The sequence below is a fragment of the Paralichthys olivaceus genome, chromosome 12 (genome assembly GCF_024713975.1).
Source record: "Paralichthys olivaceus isolate ysfri-2021 chromosome 12, ASM2471397v2, whole genome shotgun sequence".
NCBI classification, from domain to species: domain Eukaryota; kingdom Metazoa; phylum Chordata; class Actinopteri; order Pleuronectiformes; family Paralichthyidae; genus Paralichthys; species Paralichthys olivaceus.
In genome coordinates, this window is record NC_091104.1 from 16,296,563 (window position 1) to 16,323,070 (window position 26,508).

Sequence of the window (26,508 nt, forward strand, 5' to 3'; positions counted from 1 at the left end):
GTCTCCAGTCAACGGTGTGACACACCACCTGTCCTCAAAGGTTGACGTCTCCACAAATCCATCCATCCATGTTATAGACACGTACAGAAGCATCTCCCTTTTTCATTTAAATAACATTTTTTAAACTTTACAGTAAACTCATTTAAAGTTGTGTCTGACTATGATCCCCCTTTGCTCTCTAATTTGACAGCAACACTCTCACACACAGCTAATTGGAGTGCAACATTTACAGTGCAGGCCCTGGGGCATCTGAAAACTGGAAGTCAACAATCATTAGTAACAAGCTGGAGGAACATTATGAGGCTTTAGTGACCTCCGGTGGTCAAGCAGAGCAGCACAGGCCATTGGTTTCATATAGAACGCACACAGTTTATTATAACAATAAGGGAACAATACTCGGGGGGTGAACCTATATCTAAGACGACACTGTGCATATATACAGAACATTATACATTGTACAAACACATCTATCTCCACTCCCATTCAGAGCACAACACTGCTACAGTGGACCACTCGGTAATTGAATGACATGGCTGCACGATTAAAAATAGAAAGTATCAATATGATGCCAACACACAAGCATAAACAATCCACTGAAAGTACCAGCACACTGTACAAAATGTTTATTTATATCACTCCTTGGATCTTTGTGTAGTGTTTCAGACAATAAATATGAACGCAGCGATAACTTCTGCAGAGCAACATCACTTCTGTCGAGGCCGTTCTGACTGTGCTGATATTTCATTCTGCTGCTATCATCAATGGGCTCTTATTAGTTTATTATTACTAGATGTTCTAACAGCATCGTAAATTGCTCCGATACAGACGAAAACACCAGGTCGGTCATCAGGGAGTACGCAAAAGTATGTACATGTATGTTCTCCGATATCACGTCTTTTAAGTATAGTTTAGTTTCATGCAGATAAAACTGCACTTTTCTTTTCCTGGAAGTCACTTCTTCTCCACCACATTAAAACAGCAGTTGCGCTGTACTGCCATTGAGGTGAAAAAAGTGATTTCTGGTAGTGTAGCGTTTGGCATTTTTTTCTCACTGCACGCCGAAATGTACGTATGCAAGGGGTGGGGGGGTTGTCCTTATTACAACTCAAGCAATCTCATAAGGAACCATCATAAGAAAGAGCACGAGGAGGTCACCAAGGCAAATAGGAAGAAAAGCAGCAGATATCTTTGGAAATAACATTCGAATGACGTAATAAATTCGACAAAGACGGTCCCAAAGCATCAGATTGGTACTCTGTATCGGCCGATATGCAATCCAGGTATCGGAACATATCTTACAATAATAACGCATCTGTCATATATGGCACAAGTTGTTTTTGATAGATATATCGCTGCATACAGTTCACTGTGGTCCCTGATTTCATTTTTATGTTTAACATAAATGTCTAAGGCCATTAATTGATCATGAATTGATCAAACACATGTAGCTATATTTTCACTGTAAAATACGGCACTCCTTCATTCAATGTTCACATACTTTTCACAGAAAACTCAATTCCAACTGTTACTACTCTATGGGCTCAGCAAATTGCAATTTTCCTGTAAAACTGTACAAGGGACTCAGCATTAAAACTCCTCCACAGGCTGTTTGTATTGTGTCCCACTGTATACCGCCTGATTGCCTGGGTTTCTTTACTCTGATAAATTACTTGGTCTGTTAATGACCACCAAGCTAAATATTGAATCCAGATTTAATGCATGCTCCCATAAGGGGGCAGCAGCAGTCTCCCTGGAGGAGGCTCAGTATACTGTATGTACTCGACTAGGATGAGGAGTCTTCCTCCACTCGGTGGAGAGCGTTTCTCTTCAGCAGCGTCTTTAAGATCTCCACCTCCCGCTCTGTCTCCTTCAGCTTCCTCCGTAGTGTCTCGTTGGCTTCCTGCAGCCTCTGGTTGTCCTGGGAAAGACACAGAAGATTTGTTTGATACAGTTGAGGTGCCTTTAAGTAGTAGAAAAATGGAAACTGGGGTTTTGATACGCACTGAGTCTAGAGATTCATATGTAGGTTTGCTCTCCTCCTCTTGTTCTTTAGGCTTTTGCATGACAGAAGCTCTGTTTTCCCACTTGGCACAGTGTTTCCTCTGGGGCACCGGGCTGGGACACGAGGTGAGGGGGGGTGCTGCTGGTAGTAACAGCACAGGCTGAGGGCGACTGGCTTCAGGGCATGCAGCAAAAATCTGGAGTCCGTCTGTTTGGGTGCCACTGTGAACCCTCTGGGGCCTCAGAGTGGAGGTGACTGGGGAGTCCGGACTCCAGTCTTTGCTGTCATCAGGTGGATAGGGGAAGGGACAGTCTTCTGAACCTGAAGAGTGACAGGAAGTAATTATTCCAAATGAGACAAATATAAATGTTCCAATTTTCGTTTAGGACATTAATACTTTGTGCTTATGTAGATTATGAAACACAAGCCAAATATCACAGATCTGCAGTTGGAGCCCTGGTGGTCACTCCCAGGCCGGGGTTTGTGACAAAGATCACCCACGCTTATTGTCTCTGTCCCCCAAACCCAAGACACACTTTCTCTCTAGGTTCTTTTAAATCTTTCCTAAAAACCTTCGCTTTTTGAAATCTTTTAAGAATGTTTGATTTGCATTTGTTTGAATCAATTTTACTGTTTTATCTCTCTTTTCCTTCTTCTTGTTAATAATAACGAACCCTCTATAATTTATAGTGGGGTCTTTGATGATATAGTCTGTGTGCCAATCCCCTTTAAGTAAAACAGAAAGTACCTTTGCTCTGACTACAGCAACTTTCTTGCAGCAGGTGGGTGTTTCAGTATTACTGTAAATGACGACTGGAGGGAAATCCCCCAGACTGTAGACCCTGCACTCCAGAGTTGTTTAGTTTCAGCTGCTGCAAGCTTGTGTGAAATGACGTAAATTATGACTTTTGGTGATTTGCTGCAGTGGCTGCATGATTTCTAGAATAATCCCAATACAGTATGTTTGTCAGTTCACAGCCAGCAGATGGCACATGTCATACATATTAAGTGATTATTTCCATGTGATTAATAATAGAATGTGTGTATCAATGGGACTCTATATGCTCTGAATGAACCTCTACCTCTACCCACCCTCTGAGGTGCCTGTGATGGACGTTGAGCTCGGTGATGGACTGTCAATGGCGTTGGCTGCTTTGGTGTTCTTCTTGCACTCAAACGCTACCTGGTCCTTGCATAGCTTGTGGCAGTTCATTCCGCAGTCTGTGCAGAGCGGAAAAATTTACAACATGTCAGAACAGGAACCAGCGACAGTCGAGCTTTGACAAACTGACTTCTGTTTGAAAACTATCGGTTCTGCAAATGCAACTCTCAGACCTTTGCATGCTCACTGTCAAGCACACAAATAGTTCTCGCCTGTTTTGAAGGTTGGGGGAGGAGGGAAAAATGTGGTTCTGACTGCAAACTTGATTTTTTTTGATGTGTTGCACAGTTCAGTGTGCTATATGCAACATAGAAAACCACAGTGCACCTTCCTAAGATAGCTTCCCTTTACCTGCACTTCATTGTTCCACTCCTGGGCTTGAAAATTAAGCATGATACTGACATTTGGCCAAAAGATTACGCTCTGAAATTGCACAACATACTAGAGTGTAGAGTGCAACAATTACCTTTGCATTTGTAGCCTTGCTTGATGACACCCCACAACTGTGAGGGAGAATATGGAGAAAAAAACTCAAAACAATGGAAAATAAAAAGATTAAACCCAATATTGTATGGGTATTTGTATTGACGGTGATGTAGTACAACAACAGTGTTTGTGTCTCAAAGACCTTAATTCATGATTTTGTCTGCTGACTTACAAATCCTGAGCAGTTATCGCAGAAGGTGGGCTTCATGTAAGTGGTCTCCTGGAAGTTGTGGACAAACCCAAGTCCCAGTTTGGAGCAGATGACGCTGGCCCGCATGAAATAGGCTGTGATCTCCTCTCTGCTGATGAGGCCTTCCCTAGACAACCCCAACACACACAGAGGATAATGTAAGAGAGGAAACGACTGGAAACAGTTTTAAATTTAAATAGACATTTTCAGATGTTAACGTCATACCTGAAATGTTTGGTTATGTCAGACCTGATTTATTTATGACTGCACCCACTCATCTGCCCTATGTGCTAAACATAGAATTGTTTTGTCACTGTGTCATGTGAAATCATGGGAACATTAATTGTAATGGTTTTTGTGTCCAGGATCACATGCTGCACAGGGTGTGCATGAGAAAGAATTTAGTGGTGGGGGTTATGGTTAGTTCTGCAGCTATTTTATGTTTCCTGTTGCTTTGCTCATCAGAATAAATACCACTGGCTTCCTCTCCTCTGCAGACACAAATGAGGTGTGTGTGTGTGTGTGTGTGTGTGTGTGTGTGTGTGTGTGTGTGTGTGTGTGTGTGTGTGTGTGTGTGTGTGTGTGTGTGTGTGTGTGTGTGTGTGTGTGTGTGTGTGTGTGTGTGTGTGTGTGTGTGTGTGTGTGTGTGTGTGTCTCCCCTGCCATACACTCACTTTTCTTTGTCCATGACACAGAAGGAAAATGGAAAGCTAGCAGCAATTTTCTCAAACTCCTCTTGAGAAATGAAACCATTCTCGTCGTGATCATAGTTCTTGAACACAGACTGCGAAAGACAAGAGGAAAAAAAAACTTTGGTGCTCGCCTGATTGTGAACAATAGTCACAAGAGCTGGCTGTCATCGTGGCGACATGCAGAAGAATAGTTAAAATAAATATTATTGTTATATAACAGTTTTACTCAGCAGCTTTGCGGAGGCCACACTTTAAATCGGAAGCACTCACGTCCACCATTCTCTGTACATGTTTGCTGATGGTTCGGGGGTCAGGTTTGGGAGCCACTCCTGATCCCCACTCCACAACCACAGGAGGTCTTGAGGGGGTGGCTGGCTGGTAGAAAATTATTATGTTGTTAAAAATCAATATTACATATGTTACAAATATGTATACAAATTATATGGACAATTCTATGAGACTAAATCTATGCAGAGAGTGATATTCAGTAGCAGAAGCAACTCAGTTAATGAAGGGCCAGATAAAATTAGCGTTTAAAAAGCTAATAATTCCATAAAGTCTTTTTCATCTTTTGCTTTTATCCTTCTGCCCTGTAGGTAGTTAAATAGCTGGGTAGCTGGCAAGTGACAGGCTAGCTGTTTTCCCAAAAGTCTTTAAGCTAAGCCAATATTTATCAAATGCTGTATCTTAACTTTTACTGTATAGACAGGTTGATAACAAAGAAAACAAACATGTTTCCCAAAATGTCAGAGACAGCTTTTAACCAGCTGCTTCATCACTCACAGGTGCTTTACAGTTCTTGGGTTCCCTGGCATAAGACAGTTCATAGATCTCGTCCTCTGTGTAGTAAAGGTCCAAAGACAGCTGTGGGGAAAGAGTGAACACACGTCAGCACATGGCTTGTAAACAGAAAAGAGAAAGAGCTCTTTGTGTCTCCACATTTGTCCTTGAAACATGTTTTTGATGAAGGCCAATTGGGTCACAGGCTAACTATTATCTCTTCATGGGCATTCTGTCGTTCAAGTACGATTAAAAGCGCACAGATAACACAACAATACAGCAATCTCAACTCACTCGGTTTGCCACCCACACACTCATGGATACTAGTCTCTCATCACACCCACATGAGTGCAGACGATCCACATGCTGTAACACACTCATTTGCATCTGTGCCTGTGTTCAATGCAATGAAGTGATTCACACAAAGCTTCTTGTTTAAAAAAACAAACAAAAAAGTGAACAACCGTCAGCAGATGGACCAGGTCTTTGTTGGCGTCCAGCCTTGGTGGGATCTGCTGGAGCTGGATCAGCTCGTTTATGTGGCTGTAGAGGGCCTGGAGCTTCTGGACGTTGACCTTGTTGTCCTCCACATAGTCCGACATGGCCTCATTGACGGAGATAAGGTCTTTGAGGTGGACGCCCAGGATCGGGATTTTAAAACCTGTACACCTGCTGTAAGCTTGTCTATAGTTGTCATAGTTTCTGCATGAGGACAGCAGGTCTGTCATCTCGTTCAGCACCTACAGATTAAACAGGATGTGTTTTAAAGGAATAATATGAGAATCCTCGGCTTTTAAATCCTCCTCGTAGGTGTTTAGTTGTCCTTTACCTTAGTGACCTCACTAGGTACATGTGAGGTGGTGTCTTTCAGTCTGGAGATGGAGCTGTGACAAAGGCCCCCCACCACTGCCATTAGTGTGTTGTAGTTGTGCATAAGATGTAGACTCTGGCGGACACACATAAAAACACACACATATCAGTCCATCCACGCGCACACACATAAGCACGCACAATTAAACTTGTTCCAGGTATCCCTGGTTATATAATTCACAACACTGCCATTACATAAGCCACTTACATTGTTGGCTTTTCTTACTGCGCTCTGATATCTCACTCTCTTTTTGAAAGTGCCTTTCCCTCTCTTTTCAGTTCTCTAATTTGTGCTGTTGCTAGAGCATTATGGTGTGAAATTCGTTCCCACACCAGTGGGATTTGAGGTTGACAGCAGCAGCAGCAGCAGTCTGGTGCATTAGTGTTACATTGCAAGAGGCCTCTCCAGGGTAAAAGCCTGCCTAACAGCTCCTTTACGCCAGCACATCACCTTCTCAGCAGGTCGCATGCAGCTTCATATTGAAGTGGTTTTAGCAGACAAGGTCTGATCGGCAGCTACTGTCACGAGTGTCTCTTTTCCACTTCCACTAACTCAACGTGCGAGTGCACTCTGCTTGACAACTCCATTAGCTTGCATTCAGTTAATACTTTTCTATTGGTAAAATCTTTGGATATGCTAAAAGGCTGCAGCACAGCTCTTGAGATTCATTACCTCATCTCTGTGAATACACATTATCCTACTACCAGTTATGTAGCAGCTATAGTGTAAAGTGTCTACAGTGTGACAGGCAGTCATTAGTTTGATAATGTGTGTGAACTGTAGCATGTACATCAAAGCAAAAAGAGAAAAGTGTCAAATGTGGTTCTCTTTTTTTTCCCTGCTAAGTGAGGAACAGAAATTGTGAGTGCAGAAATAGTGAGGGGCTGATTTAACCACTACCTGTGCAACGTGGATAAACTTGGTGAAAACCTCAGCTCTCAACTGAGCGGTCGGTCGGCTCAGCACCATCAACTGAACCCACTGGGAGATACCATTACACAGTGCAATGGAACGCTCCATCACTGGGATGTCCTTCATGCAGCAGCTGCGAATGTAATTCTGATAGTCTACAAACTGACGGAGAGATCAGAGACAGGAGCGTTAACTGCTGCACGGAAACTACGAGACATTTCCACTGAGGAGGAAATGCAGTGTTTTTTCACATGTTAGAATTGTCATGGGCATATATACTTACTGATATCCTGCAAAAAGATTTAAACTCCAAGAAGGTGAGGTGCTCGGCCAACTCGATGGGCTCCAGGTGATCGAAAAGAAGAGAAACCTTCCTCTTTTTACTGCTGTTAGCTTTAATCTTCTGGCTGGCCTTCCACGACCAGTCCCGCTCATTTCTACAACACACCATGCAAGAATAACATGACCACATCTACCATCAGCAAAGGCTGCAATGCTCAGTTCTAGGGCTCGGAAAATTCGCCAGAAATTATATTAAGATAAACTATTACTTGAAAGACATTTTTGTGTGGTTTTAAACTCTTTCTTATGGCCCGGGAAATTCAAATTACAGACTTTAGTTATTTAATTATATTGTGATAATTTTTGAAATTGTTTTGTCACCAAGCCATATGACTAAGTCAGTCATTAACAAATCTACAACAATTTTATTTATTTAGTTAATAAAATAAGATATCAGAATGCAGTATGTAAATGAGGCAGAAAATTATATACAATGTTTCTTTGCATTTTGTATTTCATGTAACGATGCTGCCAAAAAACAGATTTTCAATTTGAAGTTAGTCAATTAATAGTTGACAATTTTGAAATAAAGCTAGATAAGTTCGGTTCAAATCATTTTTAAGCAAAATACCATGAAAATATTCTCAAACGGGAATTTTTGCTGTTTCAAGGATAGAAGTCCTTCAAGGATAGAAACTATATATCTTTGGGTTTTGGGTTCTTGAAAAAGTAATTTAAAAGACATCTAAAAAATAGTGCCAGAGAAATTGCAACACATGCTTTATAGTTTTCTGACATTATATAGATCACAGTTTCTAAAAAGAGAAAATAATGCCCAGTGTACAATGAAACCAGTACTTGGCAGCAGCCAGTGTTGTCGAATGTGACGTATAGCATCAATTGGAAAAGGAAAATCAAAGATGGTATACAACGTACTGTGTGTGATGTCAAACAAAGTGACAAAAACAGATCTACTTTCAAACTGCTTCAACAGCCTAGAGGTTTTTCTGTTTTCCTGATCGTGACTGATTTCAAGACTTTCCACGTCTGAACAAACAAATGAGAGTCATGAAGACCTTGTGTCTCAGTCGCCAGCTGGTCAGATATTAACACTTACATCCATTTGGTCTCTAGCAGAGAGCAGAGATGCTCCTGTCCCTGCTCTCTGATCAGCTCCCTGAACTGGTCAAGGCTGTCTGACAAGCTGTGGTGCAAGCGGAACATCATCCAGAACTCCTGGATCCAGTGTCTGGAGGTCAGAGACGATACAGTGTGAATAATAAACACACACACATTGTCAGAGTCTGTCCTTCTGTGTATTAGACTGACCTGATGAGGTAGCATATCCTCTGACACTCTGTTGGCTGCTCATTGTCCAGCGCTGTTTTGAATGTAAGGTCTTTGGTAAAGGAATAATATAAACAGATCATCCCGAGTTGTTGTTTCATTGTCTGAAAGTGGTTCAGGTTCAGCCACACTTTTGTTTCATGTGAAAATATCTCACTAATGAATGTGCTGATCTCAGAAGTGAAAAATGAACATATGGTTCCTTCCCACAAACGACTGAGTGAAAACTATAGAAACTCAACTAAAAGGCAAACAAGTGACATTTGGAAATGTGGGAGGAGGCAACTGCATGATGCAGAAACCTGATGAGCATCACTGAATGAATCATGCTGGCATGCAGAGGAAAACTAAGAACAGAATGTAAAAGAGAAAATACACAATCAGTGTTTCATATTGAGAAGAACAACAGTTGATAAATATGCATTGTTCTGTGGCAGGACTCAAAAGATGTTTTTAATCAATGTCGTCATCCGTTAGATCGTGATTCATTGCTGCGGCTGCTCTTCCCTACGTACTGCATTTGTTGACCGAAAACAACACAATCCTGTGAATTTATATACAGTACACACAAAAGTATTTTCTTTTTATACGCAGCAGCTTTTATAAAGAGACTAACAGCACGGCTCTTGAATGGCAGGAATCAGCTTGAAGTGATGCAGATAAAAAGGCTAATTGCGTCATGGGAGCAGAAGATCTGCCCACGCAATCCCAAGGCCAGACGGCGATGAAGGCTGTTAATGGCCCCGTGTCTCTTCCCTGGTCCTAACCCGCACACTGCATTTATTTGATGTATCCTTTTGGGTCCTGGGCTCAGAATGAGAGGGTTAAAAATAGCAGAGGGGGCCATTCGGAGTTGTGCATGGTGACGTGGGTTCATGCGAGCCAGGGGCCTCTTTATAGCTGAAGAGGACTCGTATGTGAACGAGGCAGAGGTAATTAACACCTGAAACCCCAAGGCTGCTCGCCGGGCCCGCGAGCTCTTCTGAGAGGCTTCATGACGCCACTGCTTTTTGCTGAATAGAAGTATGATTTTTTTTTTCTTTTGTGAAGTGGAATTTATGAAAGGGATAGAATCGAACAGAGACTCTGTTTCCTGGGCTGTTATTACAAGCATGGGAAACAGTGCTCAGAGGGAAGGAAATTTTACAGTGCAGATAAAAATGGTTAAATAACAGAAGTGAAAGGTCTACATGGCGACTACCACCAGGAGTAAACAAAAACTGCCACTTTCCTGTCAGAGTTTGCGCTGACAGCTACTGGCTGCGCTGCGAGCCAAGTACAAGCCTGATTGCCTGTTGCTGTTGACAACGAAACAAAAGCGGCACACAGGGAGCCAGTGTTCTGACCCCATGTTACAGTTGGTGCTCCAAATTGGCCAGTGCACTGTTGGAATCATCATCAGCGGTTTGAGCGTCACCATGGGCTGTTGAAGGATATAGAGTAATGAGATTGTCCAGCAGATCACTGGAGGAGATGAGGAGACGGTGCATGGTCAGGGTGATGTTGAGCAAGTGGCTGCTCCCGCATACGCAACCGTTTGAATCTGCAAGACAGAGATGCAGACACTTGAGTCTTTGCAGCAGAGTGGAACAGCATTACAGGACCGCATGACATCTCCTCTAAATAAAACTTGTCAGAGACATGTAGTTTCCCCTGAATACATCAACTCAGAATCACATCTTGCGTATGACACATCACATTAGTGCTTTAGCCATTTAGCCTGCCTGCAATCTGTGAGGCTAAATGGATGTGTGTGACTTGTTTAGTGGACATGCTATTCCAGCAAAATATGGGAGCATCATGGAGAAACACGCTGAATGTTTACAATAAATGTACAGTTCATATATTTTGGTTTGTTTCTAATCATTTAAATATTTAACTTATTTTAATAATAGGGTTGAAAACAATATCATTATACAAATTTGACTGGAAATAGTTACTGAATATTAGCTATGATTAATAGATCAGCTGATTAAAAATCTATTCTCAACAACTTTGATAGTCAATTAGTCATTTGTCATGTTGACCACTTTTAGCCTCTCAAAACAATTATGAAAAATAATATTAACATTGTAACTTTTCAAAATGATTCATTGAAATTTTTTTACAATATTTGACAGTGAAACAATTCATGAGATGATTGTGTAAAATAAATGCTCCTCTCACTCTCAGTCTGAAATATTAATGACTGTTTTCTATATGGATATGATGGACAGCAAATTGATATCCCTGAATATAGTGTTTCAGTGACTCTTAAAGATTTTGAAATACAAATACAAATTTGATTTGATCAAATATTTTATTAAGATGAATTTAATTTAATTGTAAATCTCCAGTGTTATCTAAGAAAAGTGTATCATATTTAATGACACAGACTAAGATTAACCAGGTGAATCACTGACAGATGACTGACGGAGCCTGTTTATGAAGATTATGCTCTTATCCTCTGATCGTGTGAACCTCTGTGGCTTGTTTCCTTCACTATCTTTTTAAGAGAGGGAGATTTTATTTCCAACCACTTGTTGAAAAGACAGTCACAATCTCCCTCTCTGTTGATTAATGAAGTGTTGTACATTATGATGTCTGCTGAATAGTTGATCTTTGACATTTTCAATATACATCTCATTGCTACATCAACCAGTGAAGATATTTTTCTGAAAAATGTTTAATAATTAAAGAATTGGTTCTCTGCAAACACTCGTTTTGTAATGTCAGAGTGACCTTGCCCTTTGACCTTTAACCACCATTATATGATCAATATTTGTTTGAGTCCAAGTGAATGTCTGTTCCAGTTCATTAATGAGGCCACGTTGAGGTCACGTTGTATTGATTTTGGACCTTTAACCACCAAAATCTTATCAAATTATCCCCTAGCGTAGGTGAAAGTTGAATAAATTCCATCGAGACTTTCTACTGCGTCATGATTACAGGAATGTGATGTCGCAGCGATGTTGACCTGTGACCACCAAAATCAGACCCAATACAGGTTTCAGTCTGAGTGAACATTTGTGAAAACATTTGAAGGAATTGCCTCAAGGCTACGTTCCTTAGATATCACTGTCACACAGCCAAAAACATATTTGAGAGGTCCCAGTGACGTTGATTGTTGAGCACAAAAAGGATTTGTGACCAAGTGAAAGTTTGTCTCAGAAATCCCCTGAGATATTGTGGTTATGAGAATAAGACGGATGAACAAACCGAAAAACACAACGCCGACTGTCACTGCTCTCTAGCACAGAGGCATAGAAATATTCCATAACATTTTCCAGAGCAACACTTGTTTATCTTCTATGAAACCTACAGCCACTGACAAGCAGTAAAATGGTGGCTGATATATAAAGAAGACCATTTGAATGTTGCTTTAAAAACATAATTCTGACAGTGTAACATGACAATACATTGAAAGCTTTTTACATCTACCTCATGGAGCCTGTCAAGCTGAGTATCACTTTAAGCTTTCACAGTATCTTGACACCATCAAGGACATCAGGCGTCTGAGGACCCACTTTTAAACCACATCACCTTGGAAATACCTAAGATGCCATGGCAACATGTTTTCTAATCTTTGTTATCTGTGAGCAAGTCACAACTCCAGCCGCAGCTGACTAATCCAGCCCTCATATCCTGCATGGGGTGTGTTTCTGTTTGCAAGACACAGCCGTAGCGGTTCAACCCAGTAACCTCACCAGTCGAGACAATGGAAGAGTAAAAGAGAAATGAAACGTTCACTAGTATTCAATAACGCATGGCTTGTAAAGTAGTAAAGCTTAGATGTAGTTAGAACATGTGCATATAAAGAAAAACACACCTGCCTGGTTTACTTCAAAGTACTCGTGTTTTAAGTGTGAAGCAGCCAGAGTCAGAACTGCGGTGAAGGCAAACAGGAAGTCATGACTCCCTGTCACATAAACAATTGCTCCATCCTTTTTTCACAACTTTCCAACCACTAACCCTCCCAGGGTTAATTGCAGGAGGAAATCCCCTCCGGACCGAGTCTTTGGAAAATTAGGAAAGCTACAGCTGCCCGCTACACTGGAACTGTGCGATACTGTATGGAAACAAACACCGCTGAGAGCATGTGGCGCCCAGCCTACTTCTGAGGTTATCTCAGATGCTCATCAGCTACATGCACGTTTTCGTGTGGCTTGTGAATATTTCCTTGTTTTGACAGAGGCTATCCGTCTGGATGGTCCCTTTGTTTCAGAGGATTTAGAGTCAGATGGAGGATGATGATTATCTTTCTGTGTGCTGTGCAAAATTCTCCATGATAAATCAAGACCCAGTGTAGCTTCATGGATAACACTGTTTGTTTGTACGCATGCTTTAGAGCAGTGATTCCCAACTAGGGCTATTTTTTCTCAGTGTGGAGTAGTTCAACTGTTATGATAAAATTATAGGATCTATAAAGTTGAAACTGTTAAATATAGCTTTATATATTACTGGTCAATGGTAAAAAAAAGATTAAAATAAATGGATTAAAGATTTATGGATAAATACTTTTCATTAGATCCAGATTTTTATTTGGGTCTGCACCTAGTTGCAAACAATCAAATAGCAGTTTCCTTACGATCTGTTTTCATTAAGATCTATGATTTATTCTCTGAGAAATCATGAATTTTGAATAACACTCTACATTTCCTGGATCCGCCCCCTGCTTCTTAACCACATCAAAGTTCGTTCTGACTCCCCCTCCTTCCTTGAGACCCCCTCCTACAACCAAGTAATATGATCCTGTAGTTTTTGCGTAATCCCCCTAACTAACAAACAAACTGACAGCGGTGAAAACATAATCTCCTTGGATGAGGTAATAATGGAATAATACATATAAGATACAATGTATTAATGAAACTTCTTAAAAACGACATAGCTAAAGGTAGCAAATAAACTATAAAAAGAGGAAAACCACTATAAGTCATGGAAAACCATTTAACTATAGTTAATGCGATGGTTTGAAAAGGGAACCACGTCATGAGTAGTTGAAACATCTTTTCTCTGCCTTTCCAGGTAGTAATAAGAAATCAAACTTTGACTGATCAGCAAAAATAGCATCCACAATTATTTCTACATTGATAATATTAGTAGAGAAATAAAATTCAGTATAAATACAATTATAATTAACACATTTGGAACATTTCAGTCTGTACATCTGACCAAAAATACCTGGATCCACACTTTTACGTCTTATAAATTTCATGAATAATTAATAAAAATGTTAAATAAATATGCAACTTGTACAAAGTATACATGAGTTAGGTTGAGAATGATCAGAGTGGGAAGCACAGCGCAGTGCAGTGTGAGAGAGAGAGAGAGAGTGATGATGTCAATAGATATTGATCCACACCTCTGCATTTCAAAGGCTGGGCCAGCATCTGAGGACCACTGCTCAGGGAGCTGACCTTTCAGCTCAGCCGGCTTGAAGCAGCCATTGGGTTATCCTTCAAATAGCTCTTACGTGTACGCTCACATTTGAAAAGGTGGCAGGAGCCCCTGTCCTCAGGGGTTCGCCTGTGATGTTGGCCAGGAGTATCATGGCTGAGCTCTGTTTTATCAGGAGAGGCCATTCAAGGAAAACCCTAGTCATGACACACTTTTTCTGACCGATCGTATCTGGAGCATGTGCGGATGAATCCAGTATTTTGCATCCTGACAGTGAAATTATCTTTTGATATTGTACGATGGCGTTCCTTAACTCTGATATCCTCCTGTTTCCTATGTGAATCAGAAATGAGCGACATGCTGTTATTACTTCTCATTTCTGCCTCTCTACAGATAAATGTAGTTATGGGATGTCATTTTATGTGCAGCCCATTGTAACACCTCTACAATGCTCCCGCTCCAGTAACCAGGCAACAGCAATTTGAAGGTCTGTCTCTTTAGAAATGCAATCACCATAACTCTGAGAGCCCTCCAGACAACTTGACGAGGCCAATGATCATCGCTTGATTGATCCAAACTACAGCCTACTCAATAAGTGCTGTGCTTTTTTTCCCTTATAAAAAACCCTCTATTAATCCTGCATCCAGTTCAATACGACTAATAATACAACGATTGTCAAATACATGGTTGTCTAATAGTTGCAGAAACGTTTCACCAAGGAGAACATTTTCACAATATCAGACAAGCTTCACTGGGAGTTATTTCTTCTTCAAAATACAAAAGTAAACATTAACAAACTTGGCCGTATTCAGAGATTCCATTCAAATGCAAAACACCACCCTCTTGTTGATGGGTACTGCCCAAACTTGTTGGAGATTTGTGCCAAAATGCCAGAAAAATAGAAGCTTCATAGAAACTACAAACAGTATGTGATCACACATAAAGTGTGGTTTTTAATATCAAGGCTTCGCAGAGACGAGCACTGCAGAACAATGTGTCTTTCTTCTTCAAAAAAAAGACATCCATAAAGTTGCATGATAACAATATACTCAACAGTACAAACACATCTACACCTGCTGTGTAATCCACAGCAGCTGTACACTAAAGTGCCAAGGCAGCTCAGCTTGAACTTACCAAAGGACTGCAGGCAGGCCTGGATGATGCCCTCCCAGCTCGCCCCCTTGGTGAGGGGACCCAGGGGCATCATGGACTTGGACGGGGCCGCCTGGGCCGGGCTGGGTCTGTGGAACCTGTGAGGACGTCCAGGTGGAGAAACTCTAGCCCTGGAGCTGCATCTTGGAGTCGCTCTACTTGAGAAAGAGCAAACGCAAGAAGAAGGGAGGAGAGAGAGGAGGGTTTGATGTAGGCTGAAAAGTGTGTGACTTTGTTTGCCTATGAACATATATAGTGTCCTTCAAACCACGCTATGATGAGACCACAGATTTTTACATATATGAAGTGTAGCAAAAAAAACAACTATTAGAGCTATTGTGTGAATTAAAAAACACCTCCTCCACCACCCACAAGGAATGTTGCCATTCATTGTTCTCATTTCCTTCCTTTAAATGGGGGGGAAATACCGGTTGATCGCGGACATCCAGTCAAAATCATGAAGTGAGCAGTAAACAAGAAGGAATTTGCGTGAAGCACTTAAGTGCAACAGGTCCGAAAGTTGCACCAAGTGAGATTGAGGAGGCTTTGGACCTGTGCCGCTTTTGTGCGTAAAATACATGAATGGCACCTGGAGACAGAGCTGTTTCTTAACACTACAATTAGATACAGTCATGAAAACCCGCTGTGACATGCTGGAAATATCCTATCACTGGTGAATATGTAGGCTGCGCACATTGTCGCCGCACCTGTATCCCCCTCAGTAAAGAGGGAAAAAAACATCCAACTTACGCATCGTCCTTCCCCTTCTCGTCCGGACACACACTTTCGTCTTGGTGGTTCTCTTTCGACTGACATCCCATGGCGAGGTACTGGGCGACGAGCGGCTGAACGAGGCTGTCCATCTGTGTCCTCCTCGATGGGAGCATCTGATCGCAGTGCTCAGCTCGGTGCGCCTCCTCCGCGCTCTCAGCGGCGGCAACAGCAGCATTGTGCCGAGTCGTCAATGGACGTTACACAATTAAGATTCAGAGTGTGAGTGGGCGGCCGCTGTCACTCACGCACAGTGCGCTGCAGACTCGTGTCCTAAAGTCGTGTTTAGGTTTATGCTGAAATCAAAGAGCTGTTCTGATCAGAGAAGTAACATGAGAAGCGTTTAAAGCAACACTATGTCACTTTCTTTATGTTTAAGCAGCAGCTTCTCTGACTTATAGGAGGGAGAACGATGAAGGTTTGATTCCTCCTTAGAAACCCGTCCTTGCTCAACTTTGTTCAGTAACTGACTGATGGTTGCAGGATCAGGCCCAAGTGTATGGAAGCCTGTTTCTGTGACCTTGTAAAGAAAACTTCCTGTAAGTCAACATTCTAATAAGAGATGTTATCCACTCAAAATTCTGACTAATCTATCTCATAACATGACTCATTATCTCATGATTGTAATGTTCTATTTCACAATAATTAGCCCCTGGGGCAAGACTCCAAGATGCCATCTTCCATTCTCCGTACAGCGTTAACAATCTGACTAGTTTCTTATTTATTCTATTGACAGCTGTCTGCAGACAGATTGAAAAGCAGAGAGCCAATGCATTTTGGTCGATGTGTTCTGCCTCTTTTGCTCTGCACACGGACTGTTTACCTTCTGGCAACCAAAGCCTGCTCCAATGTGATTGCTCAAACTAGACACTCAAAACAGGAGACTCCAGGCAACAAAATCAGGCCCCTTTCCTTCATAGTATCCATCATCATGTGCACAATCTGTTCATAGAGATCACCTCAATGTGAACAGACATGGACCAAACTAAAAATTGCATATTAACATTTTCTCAAAGGTGGTTTCTCTTAAATTTAGGTAGTTCACATTGATGTTTAGGCTCATTTTTACAGTAAGTTTGCTTTTAATTGGTGATTTAATGTGTAAACAGTATGAAACTTTATGGTTGACAGCTGAAACAGCATTGACTCCATCCCTCAGAGCACTATTGCATAGATTCCGGCTCTAAACTCTAAATGCATAAGATGGCAGAGTTCATGTCCAGGATATAAGTATATTATTTATTAGAGTGGCAGCTCCTCTGGTTCAGGAGTCTGGGGATCATGAGGAATGTCCTCTGTTCGGTTATAGTTCAGTTCAGCGATCAGATTGATAAGATTGAGGGGTTTGTTTTTTCTCTGTATGAAAACCACCTAACCCTAAGAGACCAACAGAATGAATCACCAAGTGTGGCTGCAGATGGCGCAGTTGCTAATTAAAAGCTTTAATACATTTCACTATCAACTGTGTTAAGGATTTCTAATCGACATCAGATCATATTGTCTGAATAATTCATTAGATCTACACATGGTCACTTGGACATGTTACAAAGACTATTTGGAAAATGTGTGAGATCTGTTTCCTCTTGGAGTTGTCTTAAACATTTGTGTTTGTTCAGTCTACAGAACAGGAAAAGGGTGGACCTTCCTCCAGAGATAGCAGAGGATCCATTATGGGTTGCACTCAGTGAGGGATATTAGATTATTGTATTGTATGTGGTCCAGAGAAGATGTTTCCTGAAGTCCTTAAGAAGTCTGCTGCTTCTTATCACACTGGTGCAGGTCGAGGACTGAGCTCTGTGATAAGGACACAGTCTAATGTGGAACACCTGCAAACAATTTAATTTGTTAAACACACAGTGGACATGAAAACATAATGAATTAGATTATTAAAATTTGGTTTGAATGACCAGGCTTACTCTGGTGTGAGTGAAGTTCAGTAAATTGGATGTTATAAAAAACAACAACAACAACATATATACATATAATATTTATATTATTTGATATAATGTAATATTTTTTCTCCTCAATGTGAAAGAAGTTCTTCTCAATTCTCACCTGCAGATGGATCATATGAACCTCCCCATCAAAAAGACTATATAAAATATCCAATCAAAGAAAGGAAGAAATTAGCGAATTGATTTTGTGTTCAACCACTTCCACTAGACTTTAACTGAGAACATTCTCAGTAGGAGAAATCACACATGGGACAAAGCTGATGAGGTGCATTCAGGCGGTGATCAGATCTGAGACATCTCTGCGCCTCCTGCAGCCCAGAGCATCCTCTCTTTGATTAGGAGCCTCCCTTTGGCAGATGTTTGTATCTGTGTGTTTCCACCGGGCCAGGTGTAAGCATGAGAACATGTGTGTTAGCAGCTGCACAGCTACTCCTGATAAAATAACAAGCACGTTCTCTTTTCTGCTGTTATCAGACCAGACAGTTACGCCTTAAGCCTGCCCCCATGTGGCTAAACACATATTTGAATCAGATTTTTTTTTACATGATATTGAGGCCAATGCTATCAGACATTAACTGTTCAAATAAAAAATATTATATAAATGAATTATGTAAAGGCCACCTTTTGAATGAATTTTCAAAGAGTAAGTGAAGTAGCAGACGTTACTGTGTGGGGTTTGTGTTATAGTAGGTGTGCCCATTGCCTCTTTAGTGAGTCACAGCCTCAACAACAAACAAAATCCTGATAAGAGAAAATTGAAATGTGAACTCTTAGACAAAGGGGATGTGTTTCTACTTAACGAGAAGCTTGAAATCCAAGCTTGATCAGGGCCTCTCTCTCTGGAGTTTGTAAAATTGTCTGTAGGTGCATGTGACCCTGACCCCCAAAGGATCAGTGGAATACATAATGGATGAGTGGATTTCTTCATCTTAATTCTTCAGATGAACCCTTGAAAAGATATAATTCGTTTTTCTGAATGTCAAAATTGGAACCTGAATGAGGTAGCAACAAAAACACAGAGAGAACAGTTATGGGTCTAATTTTGTGTCAGAGAATCAGCCGTCTCTGTGTGTGAGCTTTTAATATATAGGAAGAGAATTAAAAGGTTTTCATGTACTGTACAAAATATACATTTTCCTTTGCATCTGATACAAATTCAAAATTCCCAGTTTTATAGTAGTAACAGCTGAATAGTGTTTGCTCTGAAACCTACATGGAAATGGACACACTTTGTAAAGCGTATTTAAATGTATACATATTTCCTTTGAAAGTTTCAGACATGGGACCGAGGGACCAACAACTTAAGTACAGATCACCCCCTGCTGGATATTATTGTTATTGCCTGACCACATGGGAAACATAGTGGCCTTATTAAGTTATAATGTTGCTGCTCCACCACCACTGCACTGAGCAGAATTATTAAAAGTAGATGTTGAAGGAGGAAATCTGAGAACATTACCTATTGTTGCAAAATATGTTTGATTCACTTTTAAAACTTTATAGTTTTTAGTATTTTGATTTGTTGAATTTTAGCTTGATGTCCTCAGTGTCACAGGATAACACATGTATCTGTTACTATCTGACTTCTAGTAACACAACTGTAAAAGCATTAACCTAATGTGACCTCCAGAATGAATGAATGAAAACATCATTTATCCACACTGTTTACCAAAGTCAGACATTTTCAAATTCATTTTAAATGATGTTGCATCTTAACCTATACAGTCTATGATCTTAACACAAATATACATATTGCAAATTCATTGCATTTATAATATTAATTGCATTGTATGTAACGATATTCGTATGTGATGTCTATGTAGCAGAAAATAAATAACATCAAAAAATAAATCTGTATCATAACATTAGATGTTGCATTTTATTGAGTTTTAATCGATCGATTCAGACGGGGACTAAACCCTGGAATTAACGGAGAGTGTGTGAACGCATCATTCAACACGTGGATTCTCTCTCTGACAGGTGGCTAAGCTAACTTGCTAAGTGCGAAGCTCGTCGTCACTGTAGCTAACGAGGGGGAAAGCGCTGAACGACTGCGTCGTGCTTTTAAAAGCCTGAGCTGAGATTCCCATCGTTTCAACATGGTCGTGGACGACATCCAGTTCATGAGCATCCTCAAGGGGAAACGCGTCAAACTGACCCTGAAGACTTCGTCCTTCCTCGGCGTCGTCCAGCGAATAAACTCCAACAAAACGCTGGTTCTGGCGGACGGTCAGACACATTTACTAATTTTGTTTGTTAGCCTTTTTATTTTGCTAAACATGAGCTAACATCAAGTCATCTTAAAATGATTTTGTTGACTTTAGGCCGATAACATCTCGCTGTTTTTGCTAACGTTAGCCCAATGCTAACCTATATCTATATGTTTCAGTTGTTAGTGTCAGTAATGGCTGCAGATTCCCGGGCTCCAAAATATTCTTTGGGCATGAGATTCTCAATGGTGAGTTGAGTCATGACGTGTGAGGGTGCAGACACATGTGGCTGATTGTTTATAACACCAAAGGTTTAATGTCTGACATGTCATCATGTCTACAGTGGAGTTTCACAATGAAACAAACAGGGACCATGGGTAAGTAAACAACACACAACGTGACGCTGCTGGAGACAACCATAGACTGTTTATAAAGAGTGACAACACACTGGGCCACAAACTGTAACGTGCATTGTGTTGCTCAGAAATATCAATGAGTGCAGACCGGAGGACCACTTGAATGTGGAGGAGTTTCAGCCGTACAGGAAGTCAATGATCATGGGTGAGTTTGTGTATGTAATCATCCATTTCCTTAAATCTCCATTCAAACACAGACAGAAATCCTCCATGTCTTTTTGAGAGGACTTTCCTTTTCTTCCAGACCACGATGATGAGGAAGAGGAGGAGTACATCAACTTCGTAGTCATCGATGAGTTTCATGAGAAGTTTGGGCCCGCTGTAAGCTGGTTTAAGTGCTTTTGACATGCAGTTTTCAGGATTGACACGGATGTTAAATAATAATGGGGGCATGTGTATGCTGCTACCTGTTGTTTTTGAAACCCTGTGATGTCTTGAGTTACCTTCCTTCAGGTGATGCACATCAAGAAGCAGAATGTGATCAGTGTAGGGGCTGATGGCCTCGAGGTGCTTCAGAATGGGAGACTGTGTTGGCTGCAGGTGAGACATCCTGTGAAACATTTAATTTCCGCTGTGGAGATTTCCTCCGTCATTCTTTGGAAAATATAACTTTGGCTCATTTTTATTTCTGCAGATTGCCACTAAAAACAAGGTATACTTGTTTGATATTCTGCTTCTTGGAGCCCGGGCCTTTAAGAATGGCCTCTCTATGATCCTGGAAAATAAGCAAATATTAAAGGTAAGCATTGTAGATCATCAATGCAATCACAGTTTACTGATTATTACCATCACATTTACAGTGGATGTGGATTCCGGTGCAGGTGATGCACGACTGCCGAGCCATTGCTGGATGTCTGATTGCTCAGTTTGGAGTTAAGCTGACCAACGTCTTTGACACACAAGTAAACGCAAATTACTATAGCCTCCACTTTCAGAAGTCAACATGCTGATAACGATGATCATTGTTTGTCTTCACTTTATTTTTATTTTTCTCTGCCTGTGTCAAGGTGGCAGATGTCATGTGCTTCTTCTCAGAGACAGGCGGGTTTCTACCTGACAGAGTCAGTACTCTGCAGGAGGTGGTGAGTCTCCATCTGAAGGTACCGTCCTCCCAGCTGTTATCCCTTCGGATGAAGTCACAGCTCACCAAGGTATCGCACGCACACATACACAAACACATTTAGACAATCTCCAAGCAGAGCAGCAAAAGAGTTCTGTGTGTTTTGTACAGGATGAAAGAGAGATGTGGTCCAAGCGCCCATGTCCTGTCCCCTTGCTGAAGGTGATGGCTCTGTCAGTGATCCACCTGCAGCCTCTCAGACTGGTGTTGCTGGATAATCTGATGGTGGACTACATGACACTGGTGGATTCATACCTTCACAGCAGCCAGTATGAACCTGATGGATTGGAGAATGTCAGCATGGTGGGTAATTCACAAATGGGCAGTTTCTTAGATTTTTTGCCCCCCACCCTACACCTTACCACGCAAAATACCATATAGCCCGCATAAGGAAAACAAAAATTCATAAGGTGTTGTTTATTGTCACCAAGATGAGTCAGATTTATTTCAACTACTTCATTCATTTCAAGAAAACACTTGCTAATGCTAATATAAGTACACATATTCATCGAATTTCAACGTTTGATAGTGTCTGAATTGACGTTCAGAACCATGTATTTTCTATTGCACAGTAACGCATGCATCAAGGTGAGTGAGTAAACCTCCTGTTTACCCGTTGACATCCACAGGAGGGTGTGGTGGAGTTGCCCACAGAACTCAGGCAGCTGCAGCAAATGCATCAGGAGCGTCATGAGTGGGCTGCGAACCACTACCCCATCACAGAGCAGGGTCTGCTCGCTCGCTTCAAACATCAAACCAAGATTCCATCCCAGACCCCACCTGCACCAGAAGAGGTGAGTCAGACACAGACAGGCTCCTGTGAACCTGCAACTGTGGATTCACCATCAACAGCACAACTGGACCTTCTCTCTTACCAACAACCCACACGCCCCCCAAGTGTTTCCTCTCTTGATGTCCATGCCTCTTCTGACCTGCCAGCACAAGTGTCAGTCGCAGCCACAGTATCAGATTTTGGGAAAGAAATGCCCTCCATCAGTCTGAATGTGGGTGTAGGCAGAGGCTGCACAGACATACTGATGAACACAATAGGTAGAGGAAGGCTCCCTGGAAAAGAGCAGTCAGCCCAATATGTCTTACCTGCCATAGGGAGAGGCCTTTTCTTCCAGATGCCATCAGCCCAGATCCCCGGAGCGAGTGCTGGGGACATCAAAAGTCCAGGCAGGATGGAGACGATGCCTTCATGGCCCAGCCTCACACCCTCCCAGTGGGTGACGTCCCAGCCTGGCACCAGTGCTACTGACCTCCCTAAGAATACTTCTGGCATGAAAGGCAACATTTCCACAGTGACTCCCCAGACTTTCTCACCTTCACTGTGTCAGAAGTTCAGATCTTTCACAGGTTAAAGTAGGTGTCACAAATCCACCTGCTTTAAAAATGTTTGACGTTCTAGACCTTGTGTTTTCTTAGAGGGACCAGTAGATGGCAGTAAATATCCTGTGTTCTGCAAAAGTTGGTTTGATATCAGGTGTTCATGAAAAATAATTTCAGTTTGGAGAAAGAAGAAAAGATTTTGTTGTTGTAAAAATTGCATACCAATTCACTTAAAATATATTTCTATCGTTTGTGAAAAATGCTTCCTTGTTTATAATTGTACTTGTATTATTCTTTAAGTAAACCCATCTCACTTAAACATTTGTATATTGATTGAGGGTAATTGATTGCACTCTTAACAGTAGCATATAGATTGAACTTGAACTTGTTATTGATAGGACTCAAAATGATTTTTCATACTGATTGTCTTCTGATAGTACATCACAGTGTCAAGAAATAATAGCTTTGGCTGGTGGAACACAAACTAAAACCAAAAGCGGCAACACATGCCCATTAGAGCATAATGTGCTAAGCTCAGCGTGATTGATTACCCGTACAGCTTGGCTTCTGTGTTGCAGTTAATTGATTGTGAAAAGCAGAGGCAGCCATTGATGGATCTGCTGTTAATTGAGCAAAAACCTTGCTAGCAGACACTTCTTTTGATTACGGGTGACGAAGAAAACAAAAACATTAGACTTGGCACCAGCTGAGCAGTGATGCAGACTCTCTGCGGTTTCAGTCGTCGCCACAGTTCAGATGCACTTGACCACAGGTGGCCAGCACCTGTCATTTCCTACAAAAGCCGATCTCATCCATGTAATTTGCTGCTTTGCGTGGACTTTGCAGGGAGGCACTGCTCAGCCATTTCAGTCTGATCAGAGGTTGGTGCCTGCGTTTAAAACAACAGCAGGACATTGCTGCAACCTGCAGCGCAACTGCACCCCCCCCTTTTATTAATCACATCTTATTGCTATGGTTATCTACATGCAGAGGCTTGGGCCCTTTCCAGAGCTTTCTAATTGAAAGCATGAAACAGATAAAGTAGGATTTTAATTAACTGGGAGGGAGCACAGCACAAAGCTTTGCATCTCTCTTAGCAACCGGCTCCCCCTCAGCTTCTGCTCAACACAAGCAGGGTGGATCCTACCCATATGCCTGTGTTAACCCTTAGAAACGCTTTTGTTGCTCAATCTGTGTGTGGATGGGTTTAACCATGAAACAAAGGGTTTAACACATCATCTTAAAAGCTGATTCACTTGTCGTTATCTTTGAGATGCTGAGCTCAAATCCTCCAGAAGTTAGTGGTGTCGGTGAGAGAGCACAAAGTTTGCAAGTATTTTGACGAAGGTGTTTGTCACACATGGAAGTGGAAGCTTGCTTTATATATTTTCTTTACTCAACAATGAAGCAGTGAGAGGGACGGGGGGGGTTGATGTGTCAGGGGCCTTCAGGTCTCTGTGGGGCCGTGGAGGACGGGCTCCTGTCATTGACAACCAGATCTGGGCTCTTATTTTAGAGGACCTTGCATTTCCTCTCCGTCACAATAATGCCTTATGTGCAGCACTTCCTGTTTCTCAGGCCTGGGAGGAAGGAACAGGGCGCTTGTCACACGGTAGTCACCGCTTCCTCCCTCCCTCCCATCCACCCCCTCCTCCAGCTCCCTCTCCCCCCTGCTCCCAAACTTCAGACAGTGTTGTGTCCTTCGGAGAGGAAAGATGACTGCACCTTCAGCATCACAGCAGGATGCTGCCGACCTATTTTTAGACCCAAGTCGGAAAGGTAGCGGACAGACATAAACACAAACTTTAGGATGTCCAGCTGTGTTGATTTAGCATCCGAAAATGGAGGCTCAACTGCATAAAGCCAGTTATTGTTTTGACTAAGCAGTGGGAACCACGAGGCCTGCTGTTTGCTCAAGGTGTAATGGAAATGGGCTGCACAACAACAAGAATTAGCACTTGTTTACGTGCATTTTCTATTAACAGTTTTGAACTACACAAAACTGAACTTTTTTTTTTTTTTTTTAATTAAAGTACATTATATTTCTAAACTACTATTCAACCACATTAGCTGCTTTAAGACATGCACTGACCTCTGTTCGTTTTCCTGAAATTTTCCAGAGGGGCAGAATGTGAGAACACAAATGACTGAGTCAATTGCTTGGGACATTTCAAAAACTTTTTCTGCCAGCCCCCCTCGTAAAATGTCAGAGTGAGCCGTTGTGAGAATACAGCAGGGACATGTCCGGAAGAAGTCAGTGAGTGGCAGCATTGACGACAGATGCACAACTGAATAAATGAAACCTAACAAAAAGAATACAAATGTCTCAGGATAAAACAAATTTCAAACTTCTTCATGTTCGACACATGAAGAAGATTAATAATATTGTTATAACTTGGAAAGACAACCAGATTCAAGAGTTTTAGGTGATATGGGCGTGCGTCAGTGTTGATCACTGAAGCCACTGGCCCCAAGGTATTTTCCCTGCCCCTCTACCCCGCCATCTTATTTACTTCTCGCCATATTACTGTGTTACTGCAGAAGCTCCAGTTACCAACAACAGCAAAGTGACAAGATGTTGAGAAGAGGCCGGTGCTCCTAGGCAACCCTTCCTCCTCTTGATGAGTGTTAGGCTACAGATTTGTTCATAATTAATAGGCTGTTGTTAATTATTAAGGAGGGAGGGATACTTTTACAAAATAAACCCCCCACTCCCTCTAAATGACCCCTTGTTAGCATTGTCATGTTGGTTTGCACTTCTAAGCACATCATTAAAATTCATTGCTGAGTTTGCTGACTAAGTGCTCGATCAGATCACGGTGCATTTCTCCGCTAACGCTGAAGGAAGGGGAAAAGTTGATCACTGAGCTCGGACCACTGAGCCGTCAGTAATCAGATTGTTTGTGAGCTTTTTAAATATGTGCTTGTGATCACGTAGACATTTTTTAACAGTCAGTTCTTTCACGCGGGAGCTGCGTTCAGCCATAGGTGGCAGAATTGGTCAGAAGTGTCGTCTTTGATTGGCTTGTTGGGAGAACTCGATCTGTTGTTTGCACCTGAGCAGTGCAGAGGTACAAAGAGACAGACTGACAGGGCATGTCAGCAGTTCGCTACTGTGGCACAACAACAAATTAGAAGCATGTCAACAAAATAATCTCATTTTCATTATTCATGTAACCGCATGTACTCCCTTTGTGTTTTGGGGGGAGGGAGGAGTATAATCAGATATCAGGTTCCACTGTGACACTGAACTATATCCCAGCAGCCAATCTTCCATCTGTTGAGAGAAAGAAACTATTGAATCCTACACAACTCCTCTCAAACCACTGCCACCAGCAGCATTTCCACCTTTCTTTCTCTCACAATACCAGACGGCCTTCTTTCTCCGTCCCCTGGTCATATTCTGTGGGAGGTGGAATGTTTCACGTGAGAAACGCCGACCTGTGCAGATG

The 26,508-nt window shown here is 41.7% G+C and overlaps 2 protein-coding genes across 4 annotated transcripts; one reads left to right on the forward strand and one right to left on the reverse strand.

The window, feature by feature from the left end:
• Positions 1-348: 348 nt before the first annotated feature.
• LOC109627793 (RAS guanyl-releasing protein 1) lies at positions 349-16,495 on the reverse strand. Of its 2 annotated transcripts, none has more exons than XM_020084578.2 (17): positions 16,003-16,495; positions 15,235-15,407; positions 10,162-10,267; positions 8,707-8,769; positions 8,495-8,626; positions 7,379-7,532; positions 7,084-7,257; positions 6,142-6,258; positions 5,777-6,052; positions 5,316-5,396; positions 4,803-4,907; positions 4,515-4,624; positions 3,823-3,967; positions 3,631-3,667; positions 3,095-3,223; positions 2,004-2,323; positions 349-1,918 (listed from the first exon to the last, which is right to left on the reverse strand). In XM_020084578.2, exons 1-17 carry the CDS (start codon positions 16,137-16,139, stop codon positions 1,784-1,786), a joined length of 2,394 nt encoding a protein of 797 aa, XP_019940137.1. In that variant the 5' UTR covers positions 16,140-16,495; the 3' UTR covers positions 349-1,783. The 2 variants fall into 2 exon arrangements, with proteins under 2 accessions (XP_019940137.1, XP_019940136.1); XM_020084577.2 differs by having other exon boundaries at positions 15,235-15,410; positions 16,003-16,210.
• Positions 16,496-19,896: 3,401 nt separating this feature from the next.
• exd1 (exonuclease 3'-5' domain containing 1) lies at positions 19,897-23,318 on the forward strand. Of its 2 annotated transcripts, none has more exons than XM_020084785.2 (11): positions 19,897-20,207; positions 20,368-20,436; positions 20,532-20,565; positions 20,673-20,749; positions 20,849-20,925; positions 21,058-21,144; positions 21,239-21,343; positions 21,405-21,506; positions 21,612-21,755; positions 21,836-22,027; positions 22,354-23,318. In XM_020084785.2, the coding sequence occupies exons 1-11, from the start codon at positions 20,078-20,080 to the stop codon at positions 23,086-23,088; spliced, it is 1,752 nt and encodes a 583-aa protein (XP_019940344.2). In that variant the 5' UTR covers positions 19,897-20,077; the 3' UTR covers positions 23,089-23,318. The 2 variants fall into 2 exon arrangements, with proteins under 2 accessions (XP_019940344.2, XP_019940346.2); XM_020084787.2 differs by having other exon boundaries at positions 21,426-21,506.
• The last annotated feature ends 3,190 nt before the right edge of the window (positions 23,319-26,508 follow it).

What these genes read in the sequence shown, in the direction of transcription:
- exd1 (XM_020084785.2), top strand. Translation starts at nt 20,078, where the DNA reads ATGGTCGTGGACGACATCCAGTTCATGAGCATCCTCAAGGGGAAACGC. An exon ending in GAAACAAACAGGGACCATGG is followed by an intron (nt 20,566 to 20,672) that starts GTAAGTAAACAA and finishes TGTGTTGCTCAG; the next exon opens with AAATATCAATGAGTGCAGAC. An exon ending in GATTGGAGAATGTCAGCATG is followed by an intron (nt 22,028 to 22,353) that starts GTGGGTAATTCA and finishes TGACATCCACAG; the next exon opens with GAGGGTGTGGTGGAGTTGCC.
- LOC109627793 (XM_020084577.2), bottom strand. Translation starts at nt 16,139, where the DNA reads ATGCTCCCATCGAGGAGGACACAGATGGACAGCCTCGTTCAGCCGCTC. An exon ending in AATCTTTTTGCAGGATATCA is followed by an intron (nt 7,258 to 7,378) that starts GTAAGTATATAT and finishes TCTCTCCGTCAG; the next exon opens with TTTGTAGACTATCAGAATTA. An exon ending in CATCACAGGCACCTCAGAGG is followed by an intron (nt 2,324 to 3,094) that starts GTGGGTAGAGGT and finishes GTCACTCTTCAG; the next exon opens with GTTCAGAAGACTGTCCCTTC.